The following is a 12423-nucleotide window of genomic DNA, read 5'->3' on the forward strand; positions in this document are numbered from 1 at the left end:
AGTGATGAAAACTGACCCTTTACACAAATGCAACTACTGTGCTCAGTAATTAAAAAGCGACTGTTTATGCACCTGCATTATGCGCTTACGCGACATCCTCACCTACACGGGTAGCCCCACCTCACACAGAGACGAGCAGGTATGCACGTGCACTGCAAGTGCTCACACGTTGCTCAGTCAACAACTAAACCAGCGTTCGCCAACTCGCCCTCGCCCTCCTCTCTTCTGCTCACCTGATAAATTTAACAGCCAAGCCCAAATCTGCTATACAGCAGGTGCCGTTCTTTTTCACCAGGATATTCTTACTTTTCAGGTCACGGTGGGCAATAGCGGGTTTGCCCTGAGTACTGAAGATCTCAGTATGCAGGTGGCACAAGCCACTGACGGAGGAGTAAGCCAGTTTTAGCATGGCTTTTGTGTCCAAAGTAGTAGACTTTAGGTAATCATAAAGTGAGCCATTCTCATGGTAGTCGGTGATGAGATACAGCTGGGTCCAAGATCCTGTACCTTTAATGTCTGCGGCAATGAATCCTGCAAAAAAGATTTTCAAATTAGTACTTCTCAGGGCTTTTTTTTTGACTGCTCAGAACTCTGGACTGTCAGCCACTTCAATAGTTTTATTTTAATAACATATTTAATTTCTTTCATCTTACTTCCATGCACCTATATGCCTCACCTCTAGCCTTTAACATATTTTCAGAAAGCCCAGATATGGAAATACAGGTGGCAGAAACAGACGTGTGGTGTTTGGAATAAGAGCCACCAAACCCCGTTATTTTTTAACTTTTATTTATGTTTCAGTAATCCTTGAAACATCTTTCTTTTGAAAAGTGCTGGGTGGCTAATTGCAGAGCACAGCAGGTAACAAGGCACATAGGAAAGGGCATCAGATAACAGCAAATGGAAAATTATTAAACTTGAGAAACCTGTACACTATCAAATAATTCTCTTTAATTTCACTCACCGAGAATATTTTCATGCCTCATCAGGACAGTCTGGTAGATTTCTGTTTCTCTGAACCAGCTGGCCTCCTCCGTGGTAAAAAACACTTTCACGGCTACCTTTTCGCCACGCCACTTTCCCATCCAGACTTCTCCATAGCGACCTTTTCCAATCTGCTTTACCATCTGAATCTGTTTTGCAATGGTCCTTTGAACCTGCGAAAAGCCGAGATGGGCGGTTAGGACTTGATCCTCAGAAACCACCTGCATTCACCTCCCTCCTTCTGTGTCTCCTTCCCATGAAGCAAACCCGGTGGGAAGGGGAACACGCAGCCATTCAGACGTGGATTTCAGCAAAACTCCACAATGCGGATGCTCCCCGTTTCTCCCAGGACGCAGGGCTGGTGAGGCCTGTCACTGTGAAGAAGCCTTTCCACACATTCCCAAAACGCGCCACGGTCTCTCTCGAAAGTAAATCGGTCTGTGTGAAGGAAACGTTTGACTACTAACCTTGAAATTTTTATTTTCCTGCAGGAGGTTGCCACTTCGTGGAAATTTTCTTGTTATTTTTGGAAAAGCTTTGACAGAAAACACTTCTGGCCACCCCGACCCAAGTTCCAAAGGGGCAGGTAACACGTTTTTAATTAAAACAGGGATGTTTGTTACATACTCAACACCATTGAGACTCAAGTCTAGGGCTCACAAGAGCCAAAAGCATTTCAGTACTCCAAAACTAGCAAAACTACTGAAAGCAGCTTCCTATCACCTTCCTTGAAAATCCCATGCCTAATAATTTCAAAACATAAATTTGGTGTTAGGAACCTCAGCCACTACTTACGCAGTTAGAACCCGCGTGCTTATGTTAATTTTCACACACATCAGAGCAACCATACGTAAGAATTTTCTTCCAAAGATACAGAAGCACAGCTTTAAATCTGCCCTTTCTAACGTTCGTCCCAGCTTTGCCAGTGGCTGGACTGCGAACTGGTGCTAAAGTCAAACCATTTGTGCCACTGTTGCAGAAGATCAACGTACTTGGTAGCATTGCAGAGATACCCTTCATAAGGATGGCAGAACCCACACAATAGATGGACTGGTTCTACATTTAACAAGCTTTTATGACTACAAAATATCTTGGACAGATAGAGACTAATATAGTCTCACAGGATTGGAGCACGTCTGCAGATCACGTATTTCTAAAGGCTCACAAAGAAAAACTCCAGTAGATGCTGCAACGCAACCCACTGGTGTTCATGGTTGACTCAGCCTCACCCTAGGGTAACAGGACATGAAAATGTCACCCTCTTGTGCTTCAGTATTGCCAGTTCAATCCACAGCTAACCATTTTTGGTTTGGTAGGATTTTACAAGATTTGGAAAGAAAATAACTTTATAGACTCCAATGCAAGGAGCTCTTCATCTGGCCCAAGCAATTGGTAAAATCTGGACAAGTGCACATTCCAGGTCTCTCAGGTTTGCCACCATCCCTATACAAATTTCAAGCAGTTTATTGCAGCAAGCGTGCATTGCCTGAATCCCTAAGAAATCACATGCATTTCATGTAATCCCAAATATTTTTGCCATCTTGGCTGACAGAAACGATCAAAACTAGATTTTAAAATAATTTACTTCCTTCGCTATCCCTGGGAGGCCCAGTGGAAACTACCAGTTTGGTAACGCAGAGCAGGACTGCCACAACCCCACTGCAGCATGAATGTACGTCCAAAGAATAATTCAAACCCTATTAGGTAAAGTCTATCGTAATTTATTTGGTAAATGAATGACTGGTTTTCATATTAGACAATTTAAAGAAGAAAAACATCCAGTGGCATTTATGTAAAGCTATTTCTAAAGTCCCAGCTTTCTTCTTCTGTCATTTAAACCGAATCCCATTTTTTCAGCCCTGTAATGTATTATTAGACTTCCAAGATGGTGGCTTCAGTGCCATTATTTTTGATTAACATCAGTGAAAGCCAAGAACAGAGATTAGCCTGAATTTTAAAATTGATTTATTCTCTTTTATACTCTCATATAGTGATTGAACAATACTTATATTACATTGGAATTTTGCTGTAACATTTTGTAATGTCATCTTAGCATTGTTGCTTTCTATTTTGCCCATTTTAAAAATGCATCCTGAACAATAATGCAGTTATAACAAATAACTTAATTTGTGTAAATATATGTAATGGCATCATAAAGTACATGGAATTACAATACTTAATGATGAAAAGTTCCTTATTAAATTACATTAAGAAAATGAAAAACACATTTCTGTTATGGGTTTTCAGGCGGCAGAATACTATGTGAAGGGCCTTAACCTGGTTTCCTCTTGCTAGAACTGGTCAAACGATTTCCTATGAACAATTTATTTTATTTTAAGGAATTTAGCCCTTTCTTGAATCATAAACTGATTACGATTTCTAAAACAAATGGGTTAATCAAAACTGTAGGATTTGATAAGCATGCTGAATGATGTGTTCACGTGAATTATTTACACTGAGCGGGGTTGGGCTTTTTGTCTTTCTTTTCAAATCTGTGTATTTTGCTGCTTGAGCTCTGTGACCAGCTAGGTAAGGTTACATGGCCCTCTGTTTCTTTTCCCTGACTGGAATCAACCCAATTACCAGCTATTTCTACTTTCTGCATTCTGTTTTTCTGACGTTCAGCTAAATGTATTCAGCTAATGCAGATGAAAATTCAGACAAACCAACCTTTTGTAACTTTGGTATTTTTTACAGAGAACTTCATACCTACGGCTGGGATGCAGTCCCTTGAAAAGCGAAATTCATTGGAACAGGAATTAGGAAAAAAAAAACCACGTGAAAAGGCAAAGATCAAGCTGTAATTCCACAAACTCTTCATGCAGACCACTGAAAAAATGTCCCCAGGGTCTAAACTCCTTCCCTGGTTTTGCACGTGGATTCACAGGGGCAACAGCTTCGCCTACGCTCCTTGCTCTGTCAAGGCCAATGGGGTTGTTCTTGCTTGCACAGGCTTGCTTGTGCACATCCCGCTTTGTTGTCCCAAAGCCTTTACTTACAACTAACTGTATTTTTTTCTTGGTTTAAAATTTGATTGGCAGCATTTGACCTTCAGCAAACTTTTCTGTCAGAGGTATGAACAGGTCAGGAGAAAGAATGCTTGCTGAATGTCAAAGTATTGATAAAATCTTGGTTAATACTTGGTTTTGGTATAATGTTTGTACCCATTAGAATAAAGGTTCTGCACAGAAGAAAACATTACTGTTTAGCATTGTGTGACATTTTGTAATAAATTTGCGGCTTACTTTCCTGAAATAACAACTTTGGATGTTTCAGTCTTTGCATAGGAAATAATACAATTAAAACCAAACTCTTCCACAATAAAGTCTAGGGCATTATTGCCAGGCACTTGCTGTACACTTGTTTCAGGCATGGGCCCAGAGGTATTAATCTGTGCGTTTCTAGTGAGCCTGTAGCAGTTGTAGCTGTCTGGGAAACACAGCAAACATCTATCACCAAGTGCAAGACTCATTATAGCTCTCGTTTTTCTTCTCTTCCGTAGAAAATCACTATTTAAAGGGAAAGTCTGGGAACAAAACATACGCATTTTCATAGGCAAAGAGAGAGCAGAAAAGAGCGCCTTCAGGAAGAACACTTGGTCCAGCGGCTGCAAAGTCTGCAGGCTTGAGAGAGAAGGGCTGGCAGAAGGCAGGATGGTTTCTGCTCACGGGAGCACTGGCACAGCTCTGAGAGCTACTGAGCAATGCTGGGATGCCACCTTGGCCATTACTGCAGTTAATCAGCAGAAGTTAGTTTTTCTGTCCACCACAAGAGCAGACCTGGGGACACCAGTAAGACCATAGATCCCATCTTCAACCGGCTCATTGGGACAGAGGACGGCATAAAGCAGAAGCAGTCACAACCAGTGGTGCTCCAGCCTTTTTGTCTCAAGGGCATCCTGGGATGAAGTATTGAGCCATGCACTGCCACGAGATGCCCCAGGGCACCTGCTACCCACGTGGGCTGCTGGAAACACATCTTCTCAGGGAAGAACAACCAAGTTCCTTGTGTTTGCTCTAAATTACTATACATGTCGCTGTAACAGGTAGGAGCACCAAGAGCAAACCAAGACCTCGATGTGGCAGGCGTTATGAAAAAAAAAAAAAAAAGGCAAAAAAAGCAAGAACCCATCACAATTAAATCAATTGGAAGCACTCATTAGGAATGGTCCTAAATTGTAAGCATGATCCCTCCCTTTCCATGGCTGCTAAAGGGACACTGGTATGGGATATGACAGAGCTTTCTTAAAGCCTAGACCTAAATGATGGAGTTTCTCTCAACAGAGAAAAATGACAGTGGGTTTTCCACGCTCAGCACCAGTTGCAGCACCCACTAGGCAGCTTGGCTTTTTTCTCAATAGCTATGTTAATTATCAGAAAATTGGATTTTTGAAAAAGTCAGCATTTCATTTAAAGGGGACTCTAAGCACTTACTCCTGCCAGAACAAATTGATTTTAGGTAGATTTTCACCAACCACTCAGCCTGTTGCTTCATTTTAAGGAATTACAAAACTTTCCATTTTATTTCTTCTTTAGGGTGTAGAAAAAAAAGACGTGTGGGCAAAAACCAGACAGATAGTACGTAGTACTTGGAAACTAGACAACATCTACAGTAATAGGATCACTACAAACTAATGGGTTTGGGAGACAGGAGGGACAGTCAGTTCAGAAATAATCACAAACTCCATCCCTGTGCCCATAACCTTTGAGATTGCCAAACTACAAGGAAAAATAACTCACTCTTGACTTCTGAATGCAAAGTGAAGTCTACACATAAAAAGGTTCCAGGTTTGATGAATTACAGTTCCCTTTACATAAAGACGATGTGTCAGTGTTTGAGATGCTATTGTGTGTTGCGCATAAAAAGCAAGAAAATAAGATCAGCGGGCCAGATGCTGCCCTGTACACTGGGGTAAATCCTTATGAATTTCTGTGAGCTCTATTAGCCTGTACTTACCCTATGGCCTCTAAAATAAGAAATGAGCTGAGGTAAAAAAAGAAAAGAAAGACTAAGCTATTTTGTCTTAGTCTATATGAATAAAAGTCTCCTGCTTCTAAAGCAGCTGTTCTCCAGCTTAAATCCCTGCTATTTCTGGGATATTAAAAAAAAAACCCCAAAACCACAACCAAAACCCAAAAAAACCCCCAAAACTGAAACAGCAACTGAGGACGCATAAATATAATTTCTTGTGCATCATTTTGTCTTCTCCCTCTACTCATTTTTGCCTTTTAAACTTGCATTAAAATCATATTGCTTCCTTACCAGGAGAGGGAGCCCGGAGCCGCTCCCTGAGCTCTGGGACTGCTCGATCAAATCCTTCAGGGACTCTCCAGGGGGAATGTAGGTCTCATCCTGCTCCAGCCCGATGCTGTAGCGGGGCCTCGTCTCTTGGCGTTTGTATCTGCCGTTTTACATGAAAGTGAAATTAGCTTTGAATACAATGAACACATGTGCAATGAATAATGCACATTGTCCTCCATGTTTGCTTCATTTCTAGACTCACAGCTTCCTCTGCTTCCCTGAGGAATATGCTGGACTCACTGCCCAAAATTTTCAATTTTATTTTTAGCAACTGTTTTCAGCATCGAAACTCTAAGTATAAAACTCAAAGACTGTGCAATCTGGTCTAAGTTTGCAAAGCAACCAAATGTTTTTCTTTCAGAAAGTTAAATATGTTTAAAACACAGACCAAATAAATACCCAGGTTTATTTTACTGACTGGAGTGGGTCTTTTAGGAGCCAGAGGAGGTAAGGTCACGGGATTTGGGACTATTTAAAAAACGTGACAAATTATTTAAACATAATGTATGTAGATTATGATAACATTCTAGACATATTTACCTACATTCCTGTATACTTCTATTTTTTATGATCAGTTCTTCATCACATAAACACACTTAGAAGTCATAGGTTTATTGACCCTATATAAAATTTGTCCTGTGGCTTGCTCAAACTCAGTAAAGAATAATCTCTGCTTCTACCTGAATGGCTTTTTAGGATGTTGTGCAGAAGATGCTATATGAAATACATCACACAGGTATACCTGTGACTAGCATGAATAAAATACACATTTTTCCTCATCATAAAATTACAGTTTCTCATTTCTTTTCCTTAAGGTACACTTCTATTTTTTTTCAAATTCCTAAGCATATAAAAAGATAAATGTTGGGAGAAACATTAACAAGCTGGTAAAGTATTCCTTATTTACCTGAAGTAGCAGAATATGATGATAAGCACCAGAAGTATACTGCAAACAGTCACTGAGATCAGCAGGGCCTTATGGTGAATGTTTCCTTCAGCAAAGTCTGGGGTTAAAAACAAGGAAGGTGAAATATTTGGAAAGGGAGGTGGTACAATGTCAGTATCAAAAGACGCACACGCCTTAAAAAAATGCAGCGAGCACAAGACCATTTCCTTTCTTTTCTACTGAAGCCCTGTGCAAGATACCCCGGGATGCCCCAGGCATTTTGTGTGCTTCCTCTTTGACCCTCCCTGACCAGGGCAGAACCGGTACCTCCAAAAGCCCACTTGAGTTTTCAACCCTCATTCTGGCAAAACATCGCCTTGATTTCCAATTCCCTGTTTGGCTCTGAATGAAAATTCAATTAAGACCCGTAGGTCTGTTTCTTAACCCAAGTGATCAGCCAGGACATACAAAAATTACTGCCTCTATCTTAAATCACTCTTATTAAGTACCATCCTATCAAGCAGTTAATATATTAAAAAAAGAATAATTGCATTTATCCTAGGAGGGAAGACACAGCGGACCATCCAGCCCCCAAGAAGGCAGGCCAGTAGAGGCCCTGAAAGTATATTTCCATCACTGCAGAATAATCCGTCTCTCGGATTCTGTTTTAAACACCTGAGCAGGAATTTTCTCCTCCATTCGCTCAATGGCAGCCCTGTTCTGCCAACAAGTCCTTCCTATGCTGGTGGGCAACACTATCCTTCCCAACAGCTATTCTGTAAAACACTTTGAAAATGAAATGTGTCAAATAACTTGTATAAAATGCCATTGCATAAAAACTATTAAAATGTTTCAGTCAATCTTTGCAAGGGAGACTCGTATTCTCCTTTAAAGTGTACTATTAATCTCCAAATGTGTATTTGCAACTCAGGCAAGCGAGTCTGACCTTCATGCATGCTCCTCTGCTGAAACACAAAGAAACCAAGCACTATTCTTTATTAACCTCCCCCACTCCCCAAAATCTCAAAATTACGGTATTTCAGCATACAGACACACAGATTGCCCCCCCAAAAATTGCTATCTGGTATAATGCAAATGAGGACTATGTTTCCTGAAGCTCTCCCAGCCTCGCCGTCTTGCATCTTTCACGCTAACGCCCAACGCATCGTAAAACACAAGAAATCTATCCTTATCGACTCATCCTGGGTCGGCGCTATTACGTTTCAGATTTACAAGGGTAATGAGACAAGGAGATTCCTAAGGGACTCTTGGTTTACTGTCAGGCTCTTTTATTTTAAAGATCCAGTTTCTCCTTCTGTTTTTGCCCCCAAACGATTTCTTTCCTTCCCCTTTCCACTACAAACAGAGATTACTGACCAACGCACCTTTTGATCACGCTGGCCATGTTTTAACCTGCCATTACCTGCTCCGGGGGCATTAACAACGTAAACATTGAAGGCACGGCCGATGCCTTTGAAAGGGGACCGACGTCTATCAGGAACACACCATTCTCCCTGCCGCAGATTTCGACCTGGGCTGCCACTCCAAGTGGGCTGCGAGCCGAAACTGAGAGCCCACGGGGGAATCCAGACCTCTCTCTCTCGCTCTCGCAAAGGCGACGGCCGCTCGGCAGGGCTAAGGGCTCTAGGTCATGCTTTGTAAGCAGTCTGTGTCAGCCAGCAATTTCCCTCTAAAATGCGTGGTTTGTAACAGGTTAAGATGTCGCAGACCGTCAGCTGAGGAAGAGGATGAACAGAGCACGCAGACCATACAGTGGGATTTTTATACTTGGGAGAAACCTGGGTACCTGTTCGCAGCAAGGGTTTCCCCACTTCACAGAATAAGCTACAATGGAAGTTGGGCTTGTGTGCTTAGCAGTCATGAACACTGATGTCAGATGCAGAGGGAGCAACTCAGACCTTGCTCGTACTTGTGTCTGCCAGAGAGCAGAGCCGTGGAAGTCTGCGCGTTTACACAGACACCAAGTGCTGCGCTACCAGGGCTTGTAAAGCACCCGCTGTTCATGCTGCCTGCGTGTGTCTGAGCACGTACATTTGGGAGAGGGATGAGAAAGATGCTGAAATCTCATTCAAATTCCCATCATTTCAAATGATCCAAACCCTGTGCTCTATGTTTCTAACAGGCTTCTCCCATTCAGGAAAGTAAATAAACAGTTCGATTTTCCCAGAGGCCAGAAGGCATTTTGGAAGCGCTGTGTAGCTCTCAAACAAACTTCAGACTTCAACACTCCAAAATTTTTTGGTTACCCAGACGCAGTTATGTGAAGCAAGTGCAAGGAAAGCATGCAAGACATAAAGGAACATATCTCGATCTCCGTGCTGGGAGCAGCTGACGCAGACTGCAGCAGCACCGGTGCTTACGCTCTTGCAGCAGGCGATGTCCCATGTGCTGGCAGCGTCAGCTAACATAGCTTTAGTAGCGGTTCACTACGCACAGCATGGGCATGCAACTGGCTCTCACAGGAGAGGAGAATAACTTCCATATGTCTTTATATTTATTTGGCTACATATGATGAGAGGCAATACTGACGATAAGTGAGATACTGTCTCACCTTTCAAATACTTCCTGCGTTTTCAAAACATTTTGGCAGAATTTCATTTGCTCGCTCGCTTGAGGACTTCATAAACCCGCTGGCGCGTGGACAACACAAGATTAAAAGCATGCCCCCATTCTTGCACCAGCAATGTCTGTTTGTTCTGCTGAACTGAGCCAGGCTGGTGCTGCTAGAGACCAACTCTCCTCCTACAGCCCATGCTGTTCCCACGGAGGAGCAGGACAAACCTCCCTTTCCCTGCACCGTTTTCAGCACCTCCTCAGCCAGGCAGAGGGATGGGGCAGCTCAGCTGTGAGTCCACTTAATCACCGGCTGGTGGGCTCCGCAGTGAAGACTGTGGTGGGTACCAGTCAGCAGCATTTTTTGTGATGGAGATAGTCTTAAGAAGTCCAGCGTTGTGCTTTTCAGTGTTATGTTACTTGGCAACTGCAACATGCCAAGCAGCAGGGTTATGAGAATAAGCAGTAGCTTCCACGAAGGCAGCAGTGAGCGATTACCAGGAGCGAGGTGGCGGGAAGCGTGGAACAAACACGCGGTAGGTTTGGGAAGCTTCCTCACATACCTCAGCTGGCTGATAATAGCGAAGCCCAGCAAACGGCACGTTAAGTTTTATGTTGTACGAAAACAGCGGTGGGCACAGGTGTCAGCAGTTAGCAGCACAGAAAGGGAGAGACAGCAACTAAAGGAGGGTCTTTGGTGGTACCGAGCTGCTTCTCGGTTATCTTCCTGGGATCTCCCCCTCCTCCACCACTCGTTCCCCTCACTTTGCCATCTGCAGGACCGTGCTGAGGAGTGCATTGAAAATGCCACCCAGCAGGTTCAAGGGAGAAGTCAGCATATCAAAGGGAGAGGAGGTTCTCCTCCCTCCCCAGGTCCCTCCAGTTCACAACGTTACGGTTATCCGAGTAAAAACTGCAGTGAAATCTGAGGCGTGGAGACTGTGTGCACACATCAAACCCCATCATTCCTCCAATCGTTCCCTTGCCCATTCATCACTAGCTCTACAGGCAGGGAGCCAGACACGGTGGCACCACCACTTCTGCTTATATAGGCTCTAAATCAGTAAAGACATATTTCTCCTTTCGACTAGTCTCAGCCTGCGCTTATGCTGAGATTTCCAGGAATATCTTTTATTGTTTAAAGCAGAGGTGTTGTATCAGACTCAATTATGACTCTCATTTCCTTAATAAGACAGATGTACAGCTGGGACGAAGACTTCATGGTTTCTCTGGGGTATTTTATCCTGCTAGTTCTGTACCGAGATGAGCTCAAAACGTAGGCTGAGCTGGTGTGTCTTCCATCTTTCTTAATAAGCCTTGCTTTGACCAGTGTTAATTCTTCTAGCTCCCACTTTCATGTATGTGGTCCTCCTTTCTTTTCATGCAGAGGGTGTAAAACTCACTTTCCAGCACATGCCAGGTCTGGAAAAGCACTTTGAGAACGCAAGTCGCTTGCCTTTGTAGATGTTACCTTGGTGCATAGGTTAATTTGCAGTTCCACAACCTCTGACCTGCAGCTGGACGCTCCCCTTAGACCCCATTTCCCATGAGATATGACCGTAGATGTAAGTTCTTCAGAAGCCAAATTTCTGTTTGCTTTATAAACGCTGAGGAACATACATATATTTCATGGAATCCTGGAGGTCAGGAGGCTGTTCCTAGAAGTTTGTTTTTCATTTCATCTTCTCTTTCTTTGTACTTACAGTTTATGTTAAATTAGATATACAATTCTAACAGTATTCAGTCAATCACAGCCTAAACTGAACATTTCCAATAGAAACAACAATGACAACCATAGTAGTGGGCATTGGCACTAGTGTGTATTTGTACACAGTATTTGTACCTGGTTGCAGTGAAGATCTACAGTTCAAACTACAGCTTTTCTCTGAGCTTTCATACTAGGATGCAGCAACGACAAATTAAAACAGGCCTGGCACCAAGGATGACATATTTACTTAAGGCTTTAATAAGGGTGCTGACTTCAGCCCTATCCAGCCACATTTAATGAAGCAGCTCCTGAAATAGATTTCCACAATGTACTACCAGGATACTGGTAGTGTGAGAGCTTATTTCAAACAAAAGTCTTCAGAATATGTTGAGTGAACACATCGCCTTTTGTTTGTCATGCTAAAATAGACAGCTTTGCAACACAGAGCAGCTAGAATCCTGTTCCAACTCTATGAAATTTTTCTTTCAACAAATATTCTCTCTGCTATTTAATGGGTCTGCCACCACAGTGCCCAAGTAATGCTTTATTTCCCCCATATACATACAGAGAAAACCAACACTGATCCAAACAACTTCTGCCACTACCAAAAGCTAGTTTTATTACTTACTATATAAGCAGCAGATAGTATTGCCAGATAACTAAAATCTTAATATGGCAGATGTCTAGTGTTAGGCATTGGCTCAGTATTTTTAAGTAGTTTTTACATAGAATAAACTCAGCAGCAAGAAGAAATCATGGCAGCATTTTCCAAACTGAAATGGTATTTATTGATATACTAAGTAAGTGTGAACAAATATTGACTTCCTTTTGGAGCTTCTCTCTCAGTCCAAAGAACTTTTTAAAACGAAAAAAAACAACAAAGTAGTATATAACTCTTATGTTGGAAGTCAAAATTTTATGAGGTTTCGCTGACTTAATGGCTTGCTAGTAAACATTGAAATATTTACAT

At 42.4% G+C, this 12423-nt stretch overlaps 1 protein-coding gene and 1 long non-coding RNA gene across 5 annotated transcripts in view; one reads left to right on the forward strand and one right to left on the reverse strand.

Annotated features, from left to right (window-relative positions):
* The window catches only part of LOC142601713 (uncharacterized), a 446015-nt gene that overhangs the window by 315244 nt on the left and 118348 nt on the right, over window positions 1-12423 (forward strand). The window lies entirely within an intron of this gene.
* Window positions 1-12423, reverse strand: part of BMPR1B (bone morphogenetic protein receptor type 1B) — a 264618-nt gene that overhangs the window by 9984 nt on the left and 242211 nt on the right. For all 4 annotated transcript variants that reach the window (XM_075751583.1, XM_075751584.1, XM_075751585.1 and 1 more), the window contains 4 exons: window positions 7193-7289; window positions 6247-6385; window positions 965-1157; window positions 234-531 (listed from right to left, as the gene is read on the reverse strand). In XM_075751583.1, coding sequence (XP_075607698.1) covers window positions 234-531; window positions 965-1157; window positions 6247-6385; window positions 7193-7289 — 727 coding nt within the window. The remainder of the gene's footprint in view (window positions 1-233; window positions 532-964; window positions 1158-6246; window positions 6386-7192; window positions 7290-12423) is intronic.

Source organism: Balearica regulorum, chromosome 4 (genome assembly GCF_011004875.1).
Source record: "Balearica regulorum gibbericeps isolate bBalReg1 chromosome 4, bBalReg1.pri, whole genome shotgun sequence".
Taxonomy (NCBI): domain Eukaryota; kingdom Metazoa; phylum Chordata; class Aves; order Gruiformes; family Gruidae; genus Balearica; species Balearica regulorum.